The 20068-nt window shown below is 35.6% G+C and overlaps 2 protein-coding genes and 1 non-coding gene across 3 annotated transcripts; 2 read left to right on the top strand and 1 right to left on the bottom strand.

Moving 5' to 3' along the window:
• The first annotated feature begins 811 nt into the window (after window positions 1–811).
• On the top strand, window positions 812–10591 carry LOC128216593 (mitochondrial carnitine/acylcarnitine carrier protein-like). The gene is made up of 9 exons (XM_052923208.1): window positions 812–969; window positions 2858–2950; window positions 3306–3433; window positions 4791–4881; window positions 5198–5315; window positions 5592–5664; window positions 6079–6188; window positions 7439–7563; window positions 8609–10591. Exons 1-9 carry the CDS (start codon window positions 874–876, stop codon window positions 8672–8674), a joined length of 900 nt encoding a protein of 299 aa, XP_052779168.1. The 5' UTR covers window positions 812–873; the 3' UTR covers window positions 8675–10591.
• A 2354-nt stretch (window positions 10592–12945) lies between these two features.
• Window positions 12946–19460, bottom strand: LOC128218513 (actin-related protein 2/3 complex subunit 4). Its single transcript, XM_052926191.1, has 6 exons — window positions 19323–19460; window positions 15842–15960; window positions 15544–15655; window positions 15278–15373; window positions 14465–14651; window positions 12946–13881 (listed from the first exon to the last, which is right to left on the bottom strand). Exons 1-5 carry the CDS (start codon window positions 19323–19325, stop codon window positions 14475–14477), a joined length of 507 nt encoding a protein of 168 aa, XP_052782151.1. The 5' UTR covers window positions 19326–19460; the 3' UTR covers window positions 12946–13881; window positions 14465–14474.
• A 13-nt stretch (window positions 19461–19473) lies between these two features.
• Window positions 19474–19563, top strand: Trnay-gua (transfer RNA tyrosine (anticodon GUA)). Its single transcript is given in 2 exon segments — window positions 19474–19510; window positions 19528–19563. It is a non-coding gene; the product is annotated as a tRNA-Tyr (tRNA).
• The last annotated feature ends 505 nt before the right edge of the window (window positions 19564–20068 follow it).

The following is a 20068-nucleotide window of genomic DNA, read 5'->3' as shown; positions in this document are numbered from 1 at the left end:
ATTGAGTCGTCTGCATCTTACGAGCACTGAAAATGTCCAAATTTGGTGAAAATTTCACTGCGAGAACTTGAAATGTGTGCAAAGATGTGTAGAACTGCCCCATTTGATGCTAAGAATGCCACTTGAGTCCAGGTTCAGTTGAAAAACCTCAAAGAATGGCATTTTGGGCCAAAACGCCTTAGAAAATACAGACGCACAGGCACTTGGGTGACAGGCAGTGAAACTGGAAAACCTGACACAGACTATCAGATTGAGCTAGTTTTGGGTGTATTTATGTATAAAGGACTAATCGAAAGTGTTTTTCATAAAAAAAATGCAGGGAAGGGTTTAGTAATAGGTATGACTTCACCATTGCATCATATGTACTTGCGTTGTGTGGAAAATTCTCAATAAAATAATGTTTTTATGACTGATAGACATGTTTTCACATGCAAAATACACTGTAAATCAAAAACCTTGAGTATCTATTATTGCTTGATTTTAATTTAGAATAGAGATTTAAGCATAAGAACTGTCATGGCGGACTGTGCAATTTATAGAGTTTGTTTTTCACGTGGAGATATTTTTCTTAGTAATAACTTGACTCCCCTTTTATATTGGCTTAAAAGGTAATCTAAAGCTTGTACGTTAAGAATATATATGTTTATCATAGTCTGCATTCGCTCGAAATGCCTTTAAATGTTGTCTAAAAATAATCATTTCACATTGAATTAGAGAGGAAATGACAATGGTGGTGTGTAACCTAAAACTTGAATGCATTGACTATTTCGTTTTGCAAATTTTACATACCATATTGTTTCGGCACCGACTATCGTTCCCATTCGTGACCTCGGAGCAGCAAAACGGGTTCTATCGGGCTCATCGACGTGTAACATGGGTAAGAAAGTGAATCCAGTGAAAGATTTCCTCGCAGGAGGCTTTGGCGGAGTATGCTTGGTCTTCGCTGGCCAGCCGTTGGACACAATCAAGGTCAGTTTTCTACAAAAATCATTTATCAGTAGTTTACGAATAGGCTACATTATACTATTAGTATTGATTGTTTAGTGAGTGGGGGTAAGGACCAAGAACCTGGTTAGCTCTGTTGGTTAGAGCGCTCTGCTAGTTTTTAGCAAACTTGGGTCTGAGTACCACACCGGGCAGACTTTTCCGCTCAGGTTTACTGTAATGGTGGCAGTGGTAAATGGCAGGATAGCCACAATGCGCGTTTTTAGGGAACTTTTTTAACATTTGGACATTCATTTTGTTCCCTAAACACCATGAGTCAACTAATTCATACCAATCTAATAATATTCTTCAACTGTTACTCCACAATATTGAACAATACATTGTTAAATAAAACACAAAACTTACACATAAATTATTAAAAGTAAAAATCCCAGCTCCCATCAATTCTGAGGCTATGGACAACTAGAACAAATTGTCCTTTGCATCAAGTTGAAGTTTAAAAGATCTTTTTTATAACACAGTGAAACACTATTATTCTTAAAATTATTGTTATTAATAGTTTGATAGATATAATTTACTGCTTGTGAAATTCAAATGAATTACGATGTATAGCTTAAATAACAGTTTTGCATGAGGTTTACAGTTGAGAGTTGTGGCATTAGAGTTGAATATAAAAATGTGAATGTGTTAAAAAATCTCAAAACTACTGTTGCTACAAAAAGCATGATATATATTAGAAATTTTTCAACAGTACATGTTAGAAAGTCATAATTAAAGAGAGCTGCCATACCAGAGGGTCTTTTTGACTATTTTTGTTCTTAGCAGACTTATTATGGGAACAAATTATATTTCTTCCACTAATAGATAATTAGGTCACTCCAATTTAATATTTTGTTTGTCAGATTAAATTCACCATTTTACAAAATATGCTATATTTTACTAATTTTTAAGTTAGAACTTCTTTGTTTTCACCAAATAATAATTCACAATTCTTTGCTTTCTTGTGTAACCAATTTGTATAAAACAATGCAAAAACACTTGATTGTCTCTGAAACAGTTATAGACGGTATAAAATAAACACTCAACATTAGCACAAACCCACAGGCCCTGCACGGGTGGTTAATGGCTAAAATTGAAGAATTTCTCAAATTATGTATTTTATGTAATCATAATGACCAGTATATAAGCAGAGGTTGCTTTTAAATTTGATACCAAGCACACTAGTTAAAGAATTCTGACTGACTCTAGAAAAAGTCTTAATTTTGATGACTATATGCTTTGTAAGTTTTTCCTTAAAATTACTCTTTGAAGTGAGATTTTACATTTTTTGGATGATGTGGCCTAGGATTGAACTAGGGACCACCAGTTTCTACCACTATGCTTAGACTGAGGCAGTTTTAAGAAGGTGCAGTAGTCAAAATTTCAACCCTTAAAGTTTTGTCAAATCTACAAGAGCTGTCATCAAAATTCAAAGTTTCTTGATAAAGCCCAAATAATAGGTGTTACTATAAGTATAAGATTTTACATTTAATTAACCTTGGATTGATTCATCTTCCATAGGCTTTTGCTAATTTTGATCACTGCAAGAGGTAGAATATCTTGAAGCCATATGTATAAATCTTCAGAAGTTATCCAACTATTATCTTTTTGAAATGATATGATTGGTCAATAATTATTCATGGATAAATTTTGACCAATCAATAACTATTTGGCTCATTTGACTGAACTGTGAATCAGTTGGCTCCTGGTATTCAAACTTTTTTTTGTTGGTCATACCGTAATTTGTGGCTGGAGATAAGGTCAGAAAGTAACTGCAAACTTTTGGTGTATATATTTGAGGTAACACTACATAATTATGAATTAATCATTATAACAAGTATGAGCTCTATCACGTGACCAATGCTCATTTCAGGTGCGACTTCAGACCATGCCGAAGCCACTACCTGGCCAGTCGCCTCTCTACAAAGGAACCTGGGACTGTGCCATGCAGACCATCAGGAAGGAGGTACGCTCCAAGTCATAAAGTCATATCATATTTGTTTATTGCCCAATATCATATTTATAAAGAAGATTTGCATTCTAAGCTATGTATAGCTTCTTATAGACAAGAAATGTATATAAATTGTTTACTGAGTTAAGATATATCAAATTGGAATGAGACAAATTTTACTACTACCATTGACTGTACTACCGGTATTCTTTCAATGTTTAGCTTTTTACATTGTTGTGTTTTGTTTTTGTTTTAATGTTTCATACAATGGATGAAAGCCTTTAGAATATAGTTTGTTTATCATTAATTTTAATTTGATTTGTGACTTCCTAGGCAAGTTTAAATTTAGACAAATGTCACTTCTCCCCAGGGTCCCAAAGGTCTGTACAAAGGGATGGCCGCACCTCTTGCCGGAGTCTCTCCCATGTTTGCCATCTGTTTTCTCGGCTTCGGCATTGGCAAGAAGCTCCAACAGAAACATCCTCATGATGACCTCACGTACGAACATATTACTATTATTTTTTTCTGTAATAATGTACCATATTATATTACTTTATTATTTACACATAGGAAAAACTCTTGATATATATTTTTAATATAAACATTAAGATTTTTTTATTAAAATCATTATGAAATCGACTTTTGAGTAAATTAAAAGTATACAAAGTTGAAAATTAACATCTTCATTCTTGGGCAGATCTAGAGTCATCATGGTCTAAAAGTTGTCATGGATCTTCAGTTTCAATTTCCTTCACATGGATGCTTAGGCAATTTTTTGAACCTGTATATGAAATAATACAGCTTTGATTATAACTGTTGTAATGGAAGTTATGTTTTAGAACTACGGTGGGTGAAATGACATACCTTAAATCATAGAGTAAAGAATGAATCATGAGTCACAGGAACATTTTGATGTGAGCTTTGCCGTGATCTGTCATAGGTGATGACAAAATTCCAAAAGTAGAACTAATCACAGAAGTTTGAAGAATTGCAGTTGTGAACAACTACTAACATGCATGAATGTGTTCACTTTGTGTAAATATTGTTTAAGACACATTCTATAATAAATTCATTTATCCTTTAATGAGATGGTTGAAGCTTTTTTCACCAACCTGACCTGACAGACTCTGGGGCCCCTGTATGACGTATGTAAGCTTACTTATTCTAGTAACACTCGGGTCTTGCCCATTCGGCGAGTGCTTCGATAAGATTGATAGTCATTTTAGGTTTTTGAAGCATAGTGCACAGACATAATGTAACCCTGGTTAGAGCTACCCTGGTTCTTTAGCATGCACCAGTGTATAGCACTGCCACACAGGACCCCCATTTAATGTCTCTCCTGAAAAACGACTATTATTTAGCGGAGGGGAATCAAACTACCTGGCTTGACAGACAAGTGTGTTACCACTAGACAATGGATACACCTGTGTATGATGACTCATTCCTGGGTTTAACACTAAATTGGGTTTGGGAGTCTAAGGCTCCTGAAATTTGGCACGGACTCCTAGATTTTGGAGTCACATCAGACTCCTTTTGAAAACAAGTTCTTTTGAGCTTATAAGCTTTTTGTTTGACAATGATGCACAAAACTTCTTGATTTTCAGTTTCACTCCTAAAATTTGTAAGTTTTCTGCCCAATAACATGTAGTGACTAATACTGCATTCAATGTAAGGTTTATATCGTATGTGTTTGCACTGAAAAGCAGAGAGAATAATTTTATGCCTTTATATTAAGAAAGCAAGCTGAGCACCATTGACTGAAAAATCACGGTAGTATTGCAATGGTACAGGTTTCATTTTATGTCAGACTGGAAGTCTTGTGCGTTTATGTAATGTGAGTTTACTATGTTTGCAGGTATTTCCAGTACTGGAATGCTGGGATGTTGGCTGGTGTATTCACCACAGCGATCATGACCCCGGGGGAGAGAATCAAGTGTTTGCTTCAGGTTTTTAGTCTTCTGTTTTTTCTATAGGAGTATTTTTTAGATGTACATGTGAATGATGATAAAAAAATTTACTAAAAATAAGGTTTATTGAAATGCAATGCTGAATATTTGACTTTGTGTTTGAAAAACAAATGTTTCCTACAACATGGATATCCATGCTGCAAAAAAACAGATATTTATTATGTTTACAGACTGATCACTGAAATAGCATAGTTTTTCCATTTACTCAGTTGTTCCATGTTTGGATATACAATTGAAATTTTTAAAGAGGATATCCTCACGATGTTTGTAGCCTACATGGATGATTTGACTTCAGATCCAGGCAGATGGTAAGACAAAGAAATATGCAGGCCCAATTGACTGCGTGAAGCAGCTGTACAGAGAGGGTGGGATCCGCAGCATTTACCGAGGCACCGGTGCTACACTACTCAGGGGTGAGAACGAGGGTAAAATGTCCTGGGGAAGGGTCAATAGTGTTAAGGTGGGGAAATAAGCTTGGAGTAAAGGGCAGTTTCAGGGGATAGAACGGAAAACACTGGGGGTAGGAGGAAAAACCTAGGAGTAGGAGGTATAACCTGGGGGTAATATTTTGGAATGTTGGGGGAGTGATATCATTTTTTTTAAGCACAAGAATAAGAAGTATTGTTATAAATCACTAGTGTAAGTAACATTATGATTATTACCTCTAATGTTTTCCTGATGGTTTACAGATGTTCCAGCAAGTGGAATGTACTTCATGTCATACGAATGGCTTCAGCATGTGATGGCCCCTGCAGGGTCCGAGTAAGTTCTTGATTGTGCTATCATTCCTTGGATTAATGTACATTATGTTGGTTGCACAGGCTCATTGTGACAAGGCAGTCACCTTTTATAACCAAATTATGCTCACTTTGTGTGCATTAAAATTGGCACTCATGTTTTTAATCACAACAGGTGTTGAAAGACTTTTGAACAGTTTGAAACTTAAAAATTGAAGTAAGATGAAACACAGAAAAACAAGCAATTGACCATTTATTTAGTTTAAAAGTGAGGGTACATGTCCTCTCAGGAATATCTTGGCTGATTATGGGGTTTTGCAAAATGAAAATCCCATCTCTTTTTACAATGAGTACCGTATTCTTTCTACATTACTTATTTACTAGCCTCCAGTAAACGATTGTATAAAGTACCTTTCAATGAGTATCTTGAACCTTTCAGTCGGAGTGAACTGAGTGTGGGCAGGACGCTGTTTGCTGGAGGTATGGCAGGCATCTTTAACTGGACCGTCGCCATCGGCCCGGACGTACTCAAATCTCGATTACAAACAGGTATTACTCGAGTCTCAACTACAAACAGGTATTACTCAAGTCTCAACTGCAAACAGGTATTACTAAAGTCTCAACTGCAAACAGGTATTACTAAAGTCTCAACTACAAACAGGTATTACTAAAGTCTCAACTACAAACAGGTATTACTCGAGTCTCAACTACAAACAGATATTACTCAAGTCTCAACTGCAAACAGATATTACTCAAGTCTCAACTGCAAACAGGTATTACTCAAGTCTCAACTGCAAACAGGTATTACTAAAGTCTCAACTGCAAACAGGTATTACTTAAGTCTCAACTACAAACAGGTATTACTCAAGTCTTGACTACAAACAGGTATTACTCAAGTCTAGACTACAAACAGGTATTACTCAAGTCTTGACTACAAACAGGTATTACTCAAGTCTAGACTACAAACAGGTATTACTCAAGTCTCAACTACAAACAGGTATTACTCAAGTCTCGACTACAAACAGGTATTACTCAAGTCTAGACTACAAACAGGTATTACTCAAGTCTTCACTACAAACAAGTATTACTCAAGTCATGACTACAAACATGTGTTCTGTAGTACTGATTTTAGACATAAATACACATGCATTTATGAGCTTTTCTGGTGCATTTACATGCATGGTAATCATAAATGGTGTGAGTAGGTTTGCTACTCCATATTTTAAGACCTGTAGGAGTCTGGACAAGAGACTCTGGGCAAAATAGATACTTTTTAGACGTTTTTCTTTTAGGAACCATTTCCAATGGCCTGTTTATTAGCATAAAATATACATACATTATCAAGTCATTGCAGACAAAATTATGAATACCTCTTTAACAGGTAAGTTAATGCAAGTTAAATTAAAACAAAAAATGTGATTTATATCCATTGAACTTTATTCTTAACCATTTATGAATAAAGAACTGTTACTTTAAATAATTTGATGTATAGTAATGAAATGTGTTTTCATAACAACCAGTCATTCAATAGCATTTGTAATATATGCTTAAATATTCAAAAAATCCTATTTATGAGGTTGGAATTTTCTAAAAATACAAAAGCATTTCTTTCTTATTATGTCATCAAAAAAAGACAGATCTTACTGATAAAATCTACATTTCGAAACCAAATGCTTTATTATTTCATGACATGCATCTACGTCATGTAATGTAAAAAATTGTGTTGTTCTCTTAAACTTCTCATATATTTTTGGCAATTGTAATGGTTTGAATCTTACATCTTCCCTTCTCCCCTGCAGCCCCAGAGGGCATGTACCCTAATGGTATCCGGGATGTGTTTCGACATCTGATAAAGGAGGAGGGGCCTGCCGGTCTCTTCAAGGGCCTAACACCAGTCATGCTCAGGGCATTCCCAGCCAATGCTGTAAGTCTGTTGTCTCGGAAATCAAGATCTTACCTTACATAAGTTGATCTGGTTTTTGAAGTAAAATGGTTTAAAAGAAAACAAGAAGTAAAGATATTGCCATTGTTTTGTGTTCGGTGGCGTAGTAGTGTTATGGCCAATGGTATTGTGAAAAGCTTTAATTATGGTTATGTGAAACTCATTGAGATGTTTAAAATGACACTGCAGGTGAATGTGTCCTTTCACTTCGGTTAAAATGTTTTTGTTTTTATTATCCATCTCATTCGACTGGGAAATATTGAAAAGCAATAGTATCCGCTTGTTGAACCTGGTTTTTAATATAGTTCGACTTTGAGGTCGTAAATAACATTTTTGACTGGGTTAATTGGAAAATGTAGCTATTTATGCGTTACAGATGTAATGCCCTATCTAGCTACAGTTCCCCTATATTATTGCCCTATCTAGCTACAGTTCCCCTATATTATTGCCCTATCTAGCTACAGTTCCCCTATATTATTGCCCTATCTAGCTACAGTTCCCCTATATTATTGCCCTATCTAGCTACAGTTCCCCTATATTATTGCCCTATCTAGCTACAGTTCCCCTATATTATTGCCCTATCTAGCTACAGTTCCCCTATATTATTGCCCTATCTAGCTACAGTTCCCCTATATTATTGCCCTATCTAGCTACAGTTCCCCTATATTATTGCCCTATCTAGCTACAGTTCCCCTATATTATTGCCCTATCTAGCTACAGTTCCCCTATATTATTGCCCTATCTAGCTACAGTTCCCCTATATTATTGCCCTATCTAGCTACAGTTCCCCTATATTATTGCCCTATCTAGCTACAGTTCCCCTATATTATTGCCCTATCTAGCTACAGTTCCCCTATATTATTACAAGTCCTTTTCAATTCACTCTGAGAATTTAAGCTTGATCTATCCTTTTATATCAAAGAAATCCAACAAAAGTGATACCAAAACATTATAATGTGATCTTTCATATTTTAATACAAAATTGACAAGAAATAAGCCTTCTCTAATTAATGATAATCTTTTTCAGGCGTGTTTCATGGGGTACGAATTGGCCATGAAGTTCTTGCATTGGATGATGCCAGAGAATGATTGATAGTGGACAGTCTTTAGAATATTGCCATTATATTATTGTGATATCTTCATTGTTGCGTTTAGTTCCTCGTTGTTTATGTGCTTATTCTATGCCTGTATAAATTATAAAAGAAGGATATATTTTAGAACTGGAAGACTTCGGAATATGAAAGAAAAGCATATTATTCACATTAAGTACATTCAGCTATCAGGATTTGGCTCATCTTTGACCTATTAAATTACAGTATGGACACTTGGCATTTATAAAATTGTAATCCTCCAATGGTTAAAAGAAAGCCTGAAATTCACATTGAATTATATATTTTGTAAAATTACAGAAAACTGCTGTAAAAAAGTGTGTTTAAATGCTTCAAGAGTTGTTAGTCTGTAAATTAAAATTTTAAGTAGAGTGAAAAGAGTCAAAGAGGTAGAGAAACATCACTTGTAAGTGTAGCTACCGATACAAATAAGTTTGTGAATCTGCAGATATATGTAGGCCTTAAAACTCCCACACTTCCCTCATAATTTGTAAATTTCTTCGCAATCATAGGATACATTTAAGGGCCGGCCACAATGCAAAAGTGGATGGGGAAGGTAAAAAACTAAAACATTTAAAAAGTTCATGTTTTATTTAGTTTTGAGGCACAATCTTTTTTTAGGAGTGAAACATATATTCTTGGTGACATGTTTTGGGGAAGTAAGGAGTTGAAACAAATTATACAAAAGAAAATTTTATAAAATTTTGGATCAAAAAGCATTCACATTATTTCGGAAAAGTCTGGTGACATTATTACTTTGTTTTTATGTTAAAGTGCCCCAGACTACATATTTAACAATGTCTTGAGAGTTCTTGATGATATCTTGTCAAATAAGAAAGTTATTTAGAGAAATAGTGGATGAAATTTATTTCCGGGTTACAAATATGCATGTATCTTTTTTAAAATAGCTGCAATTAACACAAAGCCCCAAGACATTGTTGATTGGGCAGTTCTGATAAATTACACTCATAAACATATTCTTTTTGTATTAAGACATTTCCGGCAAAACATAAATGCTTTTTTATCGGAAATCTGATAAAATATTATTTCATCGAAAATTGCTCGCTTTCTAATTATAGCTTTTCATGTTGCAACGTATATATAAATCATGCTTGTTAAATATTGAACCTCAAAACTGAACAGATTATTTTTTAAACATTTTAAATTTTGGTCCTTTTATTGACTTTTGCATTGCTGCCGGCCTTAAACTCTGTCTATTTGACTACTCAATCCCATACATGTGATGCTAATCTCCTTGATGTTAGCCGGACTCTTTAAACTTGTACACCACACATACAAGTCGAATTTCGCTACTTCTCCAAAATTATTATCAATTCCACACTACTGTTGTTGACGAAGACCATGTAACAAATATTTCGGAGTTTTTAAACTGAATCAACATGTAAGACCTGTATGCTGTAATACTTTCATGAGTTTCTTTGTAAGCCAGTTCTCCTTTGTCTAGTCCAACCATTTATTTGTCAATATTGTTAACACATTAATTAAATAACATAATGTCTAATGTTTAGACTTCTCTTTAGCTATGGGGATGGATGTTTTACTAGTGTTAACTTATTTCAGCAAATTCATTTGAACCCCTGTTTCTGTTAAGTACTTCCTTTATGCACTTATTTAATTGTGATATAATTATATTAGGATAAATATAGGTAATGAATCTTTGCATGAGTATTTTGTTATGTAAATTCGACTGCATTTTGTTGGAGATACTGATTGGCCCATTCACAATAATGCAGCATACCGAGTGTTGTATATGATCTGTTATGATTATATCATTAATCTGTCATGTAATTGACAGGAGACAATTAACTGTCAATATATATGTACATGGTTAATGTTATTGGTGCACATTAAATGAGAAAAATAAAGAGTTTCATCAATGATTTTGAATTGCTTTTTGCTAAAAAAACATAACTTTGCGCTACAAGCCTTTAGAACTTAATTATGATAACACATTTCTTCATTCCCTGGATTTGCTCAGTAAGATGGTCATCAAACAAAATGCATGAACCTCAAGGGCAAGTGGCTAGAATGCTGAACAAGCCTGACCTTTTCTTTGGTATATGGGCAAGTGGCTAGAATGTTGAACAAGCCTGATCTTTTCTTGGGAATATGGGCAAGTGGCTAGAATGTTGAACAAGCCTGATCTTTTCTTTGGTATATGGGCAAGTGGCTAGAATGTTGAACAAGCCTGATCTTTTCTTTGGTATATGGGCAAGTGGCTAGAATGTTGAACAAGCCTGTCCTTTTCTTTGGTATATGGGCAAGTGGCTAGAATGTTGAACAAGCCTGTCCTTTTCTTTGGTATATGGGCAAGTGGCTAGAATGTTGAACAAGCCTGATCTTTTCTTTGGTATATGGGCAAGTGGCTAGAATGTTGAACAAGCCTGACCTTTTCTTTGGTAAATGGGCAAGTGGCTAGAATGTTGAACAAGCCTGTCCTTTTCTTTGGTATATGGGCAAGTGGCTAGAATGTTGAACAAGCCCGATCTTTTCTTTGGTATATGGGCAAGTGGCTAGAATGCTGAACAAGCCTGATCTTTTCTTTTTGTATATAGGCAAGTGGCTAGAATGTTGAACAAGCCTGACCTTTTCTTTGGTATATGGGCAAGTGGCTAGAATGTTGAACAAGCCTGACCTTTTCTTTGGTATATGGGCAAGTGGCTAGAATGTTGAACAAGCCTGTCCTTTTCTTTGGTATATGGGCAAGTGGCTAGAATGTTGACAAGCCTGTCCTTTTCTTTGGTATATGGGCAAGTGGCTAGAATGTTGACAAGCCTGTCCTTTTCTTTTGTATATAGGCAAGTGGCTAGAATGTTGAACAAGCCCAACCTTTTCTTTTTGTATATGGGCAAGTGGCTAGAATGTTGAACAAGCCCAACCTTTTCTTTTTGTATATGGGCAAGTGGCTAGAATGTTGAACAAGCCTGACCTTTTCTTTTTGTATATGGGCAAGTGGCTAGAATGCTGAACAAGCCTGACCTTTTCTTTTTGTATATGGGCAAGTGGCTAGAATGCTAAACAAGCCTGACCTTTTCTTTGGTATATGGGCAAGTGGCTAGAATTTTGAACAAGCCTGTCCTTTTCTTTTTTGTGTATGGGCAAGTGGCTAGAATGTTGAACAAGCCTGATCTTTTCTTTTTGTATATGGGCAAGTGGCTAGAATGCTGAACAAGCCTGACCTTTTCTTTGGTACTAGTATATGGGCAAGTGGCTAGAATGTTGAACAAGCCTGACCTTTTCTTTGGTACATTTGGGCAAGTGGCTAGAATGTTGAACAAGCCTGACCTTTTCTTTGGTATATGGGCAAGTGGCTAGAATGTTGAACAAGCCTGACCTTTTCTTTGATATATGGGCAAGTGGCTAGAATGCTGAACAAGCCGGACCTTTTCTTTTTGTATATGGGCAAGTGGCTAGAATGTTGAACAAGCCTGATCTTTTCTTTTTGTATATGGGCAAGTGGCTAGAATGCTGAACAAGCCTGACCTTTTCTTTGGTATATGGGCAAGTGGCTAGAATGTTGAACAAGCCTGATCTTTTCTTTGGTATATGGGCAAGTGGCTAGAATGTTGAACAAGCCTGACCTTTTCTTTGGTATATGGGCAAGTGGCTAGAATGCTGAACAAGCCTGACCTTTTCTTTGGTATATGGGCAAGTGGCTAGAATGTTGAACAAGCCTGACCTTTTCTTTGGTATAAGGGCAAGTGGCTAGAATGCTGAACAAGCCTGACCTTTTCTTTTTGTATATAGGCAAGTGGCTAGAATGTTGAACAAGCCTGACCTTTTCTTTGGTATATGGGCAAGTGGCTAGAATGTTGAACAAGCCTGACCTTTTCTTTGGTATATGGGCAAGTGGCTAGAATGCTGAACAAGCCTGACCTTTTCTTTGGTATATGGGCAAGTGGCTAGAATGTTGACAAGCCTGTCCTTTTCTTTGGTATATGGGCAAGTGGCTAAAATGTTGAACAAGCCTGACCTTTTCTATGGTATATGGGCAAGTGGCTAGAATGATGAACAAGCCTGACCTTTTTTTATATATGGGCAAGTGGCTGGAATGTTGACCACCAGGCCCGATCTTTTCTCTTGGTTTATGACTAAAAATGTTATGTAAATGGTATCTTATCATGTACCTTGAGCAGAGCAGGGTAAGATACATAATTCAGATTTTGGTTTTTATTTCCAAAGATAAAGTTATCGCACCTTAGAAATGCATATACATTGCAGTCAAAACACAGGATGATAAAAACAATATATTTTATTATTTATATGCATAGCAAGTATTCATTTGTACAAATATCAAATAGTTCTATATAACGAAATTTACAGCATAGACATAACAATCAAAGAAGAAATGGCTGTATAAGCGAATACTACATCAACTTGATAAGATATTGCAGGCAAAGTAGTACCTTCCTCTTGTAGGCAGATATTTCAGGCTTTTATTTATAAACAAAAAGCTTATATTTGGTCAAAGACCAGAAAATATTCTTTAGAAAGTTACATAATGTACAAGACTTTGTATATAATTATGATAAAAAGTACCGCTTTATCCTGTAATAAATTAGTAAAGACCATATCAATGATCTGAAGCAATCTTAGTAAAAAAAAATGCATTTACTATACTGTTAACAGAGATATAAAGTCCATAACCAATGTATAATGAAGGAAACCTATAATGAATGAAGGTATGAACAATATCCGGTAGCACCCGGCCAGTACCAAAATGCTTCTCACTACACTATTTCTTCATAACTATTCTCTCCAAAAATTTCTCACATTTCACACCATTCAGAGTTTAATCTGGCACACAATTTTTAATAATATGAATGGAATGTCATACTTTATAATCCTCACTATTCTACTGATTACAACAATTTCTGTCAGTATGATTTGTTTGTATGCTTTGCTTATCATGAGAAAATATAAAATTCAATTGGATTTATATAACAATTTTAGGGACGCAATTTATCCTTAAAAAACACAAGGAAATTAATCATTTTGGTTAAAGTAAGTACATCTTTTTGGCTACAAAATGTGAAGCACTGGGACACTGTATCCAACATCGTGGGCTGCAGTGCACACTTTTATGTGGCTAGAAGCATGTGAATGTTGGCTGTAGTCTGTTTTGGTTTCCTCATTATGGTTTTGCACTATCATCAAAAACTATAAAACTCTGAAACGACAACAAAGATTAACTGTGGTCATTTCTGGTGCTGAATATAAGTGTACATGTTGACAATGAGAACATGCATGTAAAATGGAAAGTTAATAATTATGATTTAAATGAAAGTAGCTAGTAAGTTGGAAATCTTAATGATTATATACCACATGTACATCTGTATGCTATATAAATTTCCCTGTTCTCAAGTAAGAAGAGCAACTTCAAAGGAGTCCAGGACTCCTTAGTAAACATAGTATAGTATAAACAATATTGTTAAACTGTCAGATCAATACAGGGCTAAATAAATGATGTCTCCTTGATTGCAAAATTGGCCAGTGTCAGATGCCCTTAACACTTAATGCACTAAGATAAAGGTAAAAGAAAATATCACCGATGTTTTTATTACAGGTTACCAGCCAGGGTGCATGTGAGTTTGGGTTATGGTCACCTTGTTGTTGCTTTATCTTTCACCAGCAGCACAAACGACACTCTTCCCGTACAGAGTGCCATTGAGAGAGTAATAAAATTTAACTTGTTTTATGATGATTGTAAAATAAAAAGTTTAGACTGAATTAATAATTATGTTTGTACTTACAAATATGATGCTAAAATCTTTTCAAGAATTCTTCTGCACTGAGCCGGGCCCTGGAGTTAACTGCTAGTTTCATTTCATTGATTTCCTTGTCAATTTCTTCCATAAAATGAATGATGAAGTCTAGCAGTTTATGTTTGAACATTTGTTCTGTGTGGAAATTGGTGATAAGGAAACTAATGTCGTAGCCCTGAAAAGAAAAGAACAATGGCTACATGTAATGAGAGAAGGAAAACAATCATGGCTTTCAAAAGTGCTTAAAGATTACACAAATAAATGCATGATAACACATTGTTTATAGTGTTGTTATGATTCCCTTTATAGTACAAATTGAAGAACACCAGGAGTAGTGTTGGTACCTTTAACAGTGTAACCCAAACATCAGTTGAAGTCATAGTAAATGGGGGGTTTTATGGTTCAATCTCACAGTTACAATACAATTTAGGCCATAACAATTTGATTTTATATTCAGTGTCAGCTTTCGATTTTAAACATATCTTCTACACTCAGCAAAAAAATTAATACAAAATTCTACACTTGCGGGTTCATAAATTACTTAATAGTGAAACATTTGTTTTTGCATTAGTTAACTTCTTTATTTGTTCCATGGTTGTATAAGCTTCATCAAGGCTGTTTTCATTGCTTTATTTTGAAAACAGTTTTGTTATCAAGACCTACATGTATGTGTCAAATGATGCCAAAAATACTGTTGTTATTACATAATAATAATATGCTTTTATAGACAGCCCCCATTTGATCAGTTAAACATGGCCTTACCATATAAAAGGTACGCAAGCATATAGCAAAATCATATACCTCTACTGGCTTTCTTCGTAGAACCACAAAGTTTTCTGCTCTCATCATCATAAACCTCATGAACTTGTGACACAGTATTTTTTCTATTTCATCACTCTGAAAGCAGAAGAAAAATTCCAGGTACAGTATGTTATTGAAATGCTAAAAAAATGTGTTTTTAGTTAAACTCTTTATGACACTACACTTACCAGTTATGATTTTAATCTGCCCATATTATAATTTTAAAAATAAATTAAAAAAACCTCTGCAACACATTGGTAACACACCTGTTTCACTCCGATGCTGATGCGCAACGAGTTGATGGATCCTTCTATTAAAACTTTCTCCTTTTCATTCCTGCTTATTACCACTGGTGTCAGTAGCAACTCCTTGCTGCTTCTGTTGAAATGAACAAAACCTGATGTAAACAATTGAATGTGATTTAATTGAAAGAGGAGTTTAATACAGTACACAAGAGTATTAAAGATGAGCTGATACCTACTGGCATTGACCCAACAAATTATGATACCTTCATAAACATGATCAAATCAAAAATATGTCATCATGTCTGTATTTCACACTTACTTTACTTCAACTTCTGGCTTGTTATGTCGCTCAACATTTTGTGAATTAAAGTTCTCAAGGCACATAGCAGCCTCTAATGTGTGGCGTATAGCCGTCAGGTATGGCTTAAGTGTGGCAGCCTGAAATATAAACAAGAACATTAATTTTATAGTATATAACAAAATTTGCTGGGTGAGATGAACTCCACTTTGCTTCAGGGAAGTCTTTGGGCAAGCAAATTATAATACGCAACTTGCAAGGATATTACTTATTCAGTGTTTTTTCAGATGGAAAAAATCGTTAACAATTGTTCCATAATAAAGTTAAAGTGAGTTCTATAAGCAAGTGGGTGAAAGTAGGGGGACACCAAGGACCTTGTACTTCACTAATTGCCAAACAACTTAGTACGTAGGCATTTTGTCTCTGTTCAGAGATGGTCCATTTATACAGAAGACAAGGACAGATACATCTCCTGGACGATATTATAAAAGAATTAACACTTTATTTACATTATTACATTCTGAACATAAGGTTTATTTGAGCATCACCTAGGCCTATGCTTATTACCAATTTAACAATAAACAGGCTTTCAAGAGACCAATAACAGGATTTTTTTGAAAAAGTAGGGAAAAATAGGAATATTAAGAGCAACAAGAGCTGTCACAGTATGCGACGAATGCCCCCGAATGTGACATTGACCTACGAACAAGGTCAGCACATGAAAAGTTGATCTTGCCTTTACGTGTCAAATACATATGGCAAGGTATTTTAAATTGCCTCTGAACATAAAAAATACCACCCATACTTGACAACCTACACTGTTATGTCCTTATATTCATAATTCCCTTGTGAATAAACACAGGTATATTTTACCTTAGAGGTAGGGACATGGGTCTTGCACACGACTTCGTATGTGGAACACATGTAGCAAGTTATTTTAAAATCTGTCCATACAAGAGAAAGTTACAGCCCGACACGACAACCTATACCCTATGTCCTTGTATGCAGCACTCCATTGTGAATAAACACTAAGTGTGACCTTGACCTTTGAGGTAGGGACATGGGTCTTGCACGCAACACGTTGTCTTGGTGTGTGGAACACATGTGGCAAGTTATTTTAAAATCTGTCCATACAAGAGAAAGTTACAGCCCGGACACAACAACCTATACCCTATGTCCTTGTAATGTATGCAGCACTCCATTGTGAATAAACACTAAGTGTGACCTTGACCTTTGAGGTAGGGACACGGGTCTTGCACGCGACACGTCATCTTGGTGTGTGGAACACATGTGGAAAGTTATTTTAAAATCTGTCCATACAAGAGAAAGTTACAGCCCGGACACGACAACCTATACCCTATGTCCTTGTATGCAGCACTCCATTGTGAATAAACACTAAGTGTGACCTTGACCTTTGAGGTAGGGACACGGGTCTTGCACGCGACACGTCGTCTTCGTATGTGGAACACATTGGGCAAGTTATTTTAAATCTGTCCATACAAGGGAAAGTTACAGCCCGGACACGACAACCTATACTCTATGTCCTTATATGCAGCACTCTATTGTGAATAAACACTAAGTGTGACCTTGACCTTTGAGGTAGGGACACGGGTCTTGCAGGCGACACGTCGTCTTGGTATGTGGAACACATGTGGCAAGTTATTTTAAAATCTGTCCATACAAGAGAAAGTTACAGCCCGGACACGGCAACCTATACCCTATGTCCTTGTATGCAGCACTCCACTGTGAATAAACACTAAGTGTGACCTTGACCTTTGAGGTAGGGACACGGGTCTTGCACGTGACACGTCATCTTGGTATGTGGAACACATGTGGCAAGTTATTTTAAAATCTGTCCATACAAGGGAAAGTTACAGAGCCGGACGGACGGACGGTGCGATTTTAATATGCCCACCTTCGGGGGCATAAAAAGTAGGGATAGTAGGGCTTTTTACTTACCTTTTTGGTAATGCAAATAAATGACTACTAAACCTATTCATCATATGTGATGTACATGTAGTTATCTTAACTTAGAAACCAGGCCCCAATTTCTCGAAACTTCTTAAGTTCCTTATAACAGGATTAAGCTAATCTCATAATTTTCGTTGTTCTATAAAATGTGTTATATTTACTTCTTCAATTTTTTTTTGAAATTATGTAGGAAAAATCTGTATGATTATCAGAATAAACCATTTTTCATTTATCAAAATCCATTTTCAGTATGTATTTTGGCTAATTGAAATAAGCGACTTAAGCCTGTTAAGCTTAAGAAGTTTCGAGAAATTGGGACCAGGGTTTTAAGAGGGGATCAGCCACAGGATGAGCAGATGAACCTTGAAATTGGAGTCTTTGACTTGTCACAAATGCAACACTCATTCTCATCATAGCAACCCCTCTTGCATCACTGGAGACCTACTGAATCAAATTTATTCTACAAAAATACTAGAAATGGCTTCCTGATTTGGATTTATGCATTAATTAATTAATGCAATTAGTTAAAACTTTTCTATTATTTCTCACACTATTTTTACCAAAAAAGTAGGGATAGTAGGGTTTTTTTAAGAAAAAGTAGGAACCAAACAAAAAAGTAGGAAAAGAAGGCCCACATGAAAGCCTGAATAAATGAACATAACTTACACTAGTAACCTTTAAAGTGTGTGACAACATTTTAAATCATTCCTTTTACTTTTTTTATTGCACTTAACAATCTTTTATAATCCGGAGTGAGTGTTGTCATTGTACATTTTGATTGGCAGATATTCAATAGGTTTGCCTAGTCGCCAGATGTTCCAATAATTGGATGATATGCAAGTCAATAATCAGATTAAGAGATTACTTATATTTTAAACATGTTGTCTTCTCATTACACAAATACGCAAGAAGCTGTCAAATTACAATGACGAGGCACATGGCAAGATGAAATTGCGACACGGCACATTTCTGGCAGTCAAAAGAGCGGAAACACTACATGAAAGTAATGAACAACTTGAAATGCTGTCAAATATCATTTGATATAAGTACCAGATTATTTTTGAAAGGAATACATTCCAATACAAAATGGAACAATTATCAGTATTTATTCGGTGCCCAATATTGGTTAGATACAACACAGGGCCTACAGTACAATACATAATTAAATCATGAGACATGTACGACTAATGGGACATATCAAATCTGACAAGAATGAATAATAACAATACCGCAACACAGATTATAACTGTTCATATGTTCTGTTATAGAACTTTTGAATGTTTACAGATAAAACTGTTCATATAAAAACCATCAATTCAATCATTGAGTGGCTTGTACATGTTAGCTTTTTATTGCATTCACTTCCGCATATTTACGCCGGGTGCACTGTAGATTTAATGAGAAAACAGAGAGGCCAAATATATATATGATGACATCTAAAGCAAACACATTATTTAATGTCATCTTGTCGGACCTTTTAACTAAATATTTACAAGGAAAAACAGCAAAAAGTAAAATTATTTCCACCCACCATCTCCTGTGTTTTAGCCGGAAGTTGAAATCAGCGCCCCCTTTGGTCTAGGTTGCTGGTTCCGTACACCGATGACTACTTGTGACGGGAACCAGAATCTGCTTAGATCGATTTTAGGTTTAAATCTTAACTTTGCTCTATATGATATCAACCCGCGATAGCTCAGTTGGCAGAGCGGAGGACTGTAGTGGTTATCTCAACTGGAATCCTTAGGTCGCTGGTTCAAATCCGGCTCGCGGGACTTTCTTTTAAATATTTTTCATTACAAATTGCTGTTCAAATAACACTCCCTACGTTTATTACAATAGTCAGTTGCTATTATTCAGTATTTTCAATCTTAACATTAAGCTCTTATTTAATGTCGGCCGTACGGCATAGCTGCCTAGCGCACAGTTACTTGGTATTTGGACTGCATTTTTTTGGCCAGTCAAGCGATTGGTCCCTAGGGTGATCTCTTGGACTGAGAATCATAAAAAAATGTGTTTTAGTACTCTATGATACACCTAATAAACAAATAATCAACGTTTGGTCGTTTATTTTTACATATTAAATAGTTTACAATTACGTACAATCTTTATCCGGCTCGCGGGACTTTCTTTTAAGTATTTTTCATTACAAATTGCTGTTCAAATAACACTTCCTACTTTAATTAACAATAGTCAGTTGCTATTATTCAGTATTTTCAATCATAACATGAAGCTCTTATTCAATGTCGGCCGTACGGCATAGCTGCCTAGCGCACAGTT

This window comes from Mya arenaria, chromosome 14 (genome assembly GCF_026914265.1).
Source record: "Mya arenaria isolate MELC-2E11 chromosome 14, ASM2691426v1".
NCBI lineage: Eukaryota > Metazoa > Mollusca > Bivalvia > Myida > Myidae > Mya > Mya arenaria.
The sequence above is the reverse complement of the archived record's forward strand: the minus strand, read 5'-3'. Positions and strand labels throughout refer to the sequence as shown.

Coding starts and splice junctions, on each gene's coding strand:
- LOC128216593 (XM_052923208.1), top strand. CDS start 874: ATGGGTAAGAAAGTGAATCCAGTGAAAGATTTCCTCGCAGGAGGCTTT. Junction 970..2,857: donor AGCCGTTGGACACAATCAAG/GTCAGTTTTCTA, acceptor TGCTCATTTCAG/GTGCGACTTCAGACCATGCC. Junction 5,665..6,078: donor ATGGCCCCTGCAGGGTCCGA/GTAAGTTCTTGA, acceptor TGAACCTTTCAG/TCGGAGTGAACTGAGTGTGG.
- LOC128218513 (XM_052926191.1), bottom strand. Junction 15,656..15,841: donor AAGCCAGAAGTTGAAGTAAA/GTAAGTGTGAAA, acceptor TCATTTCAACAG/AAGCAGCAAGGAGTTGCTAC. Junction 14,652..15,277: donor TACGAAGAAAGCCAGTAGAG/GTATATGATTTT, acceptor TTTTCTTTTCAG/GGCTACGACATTAGTTTCCT.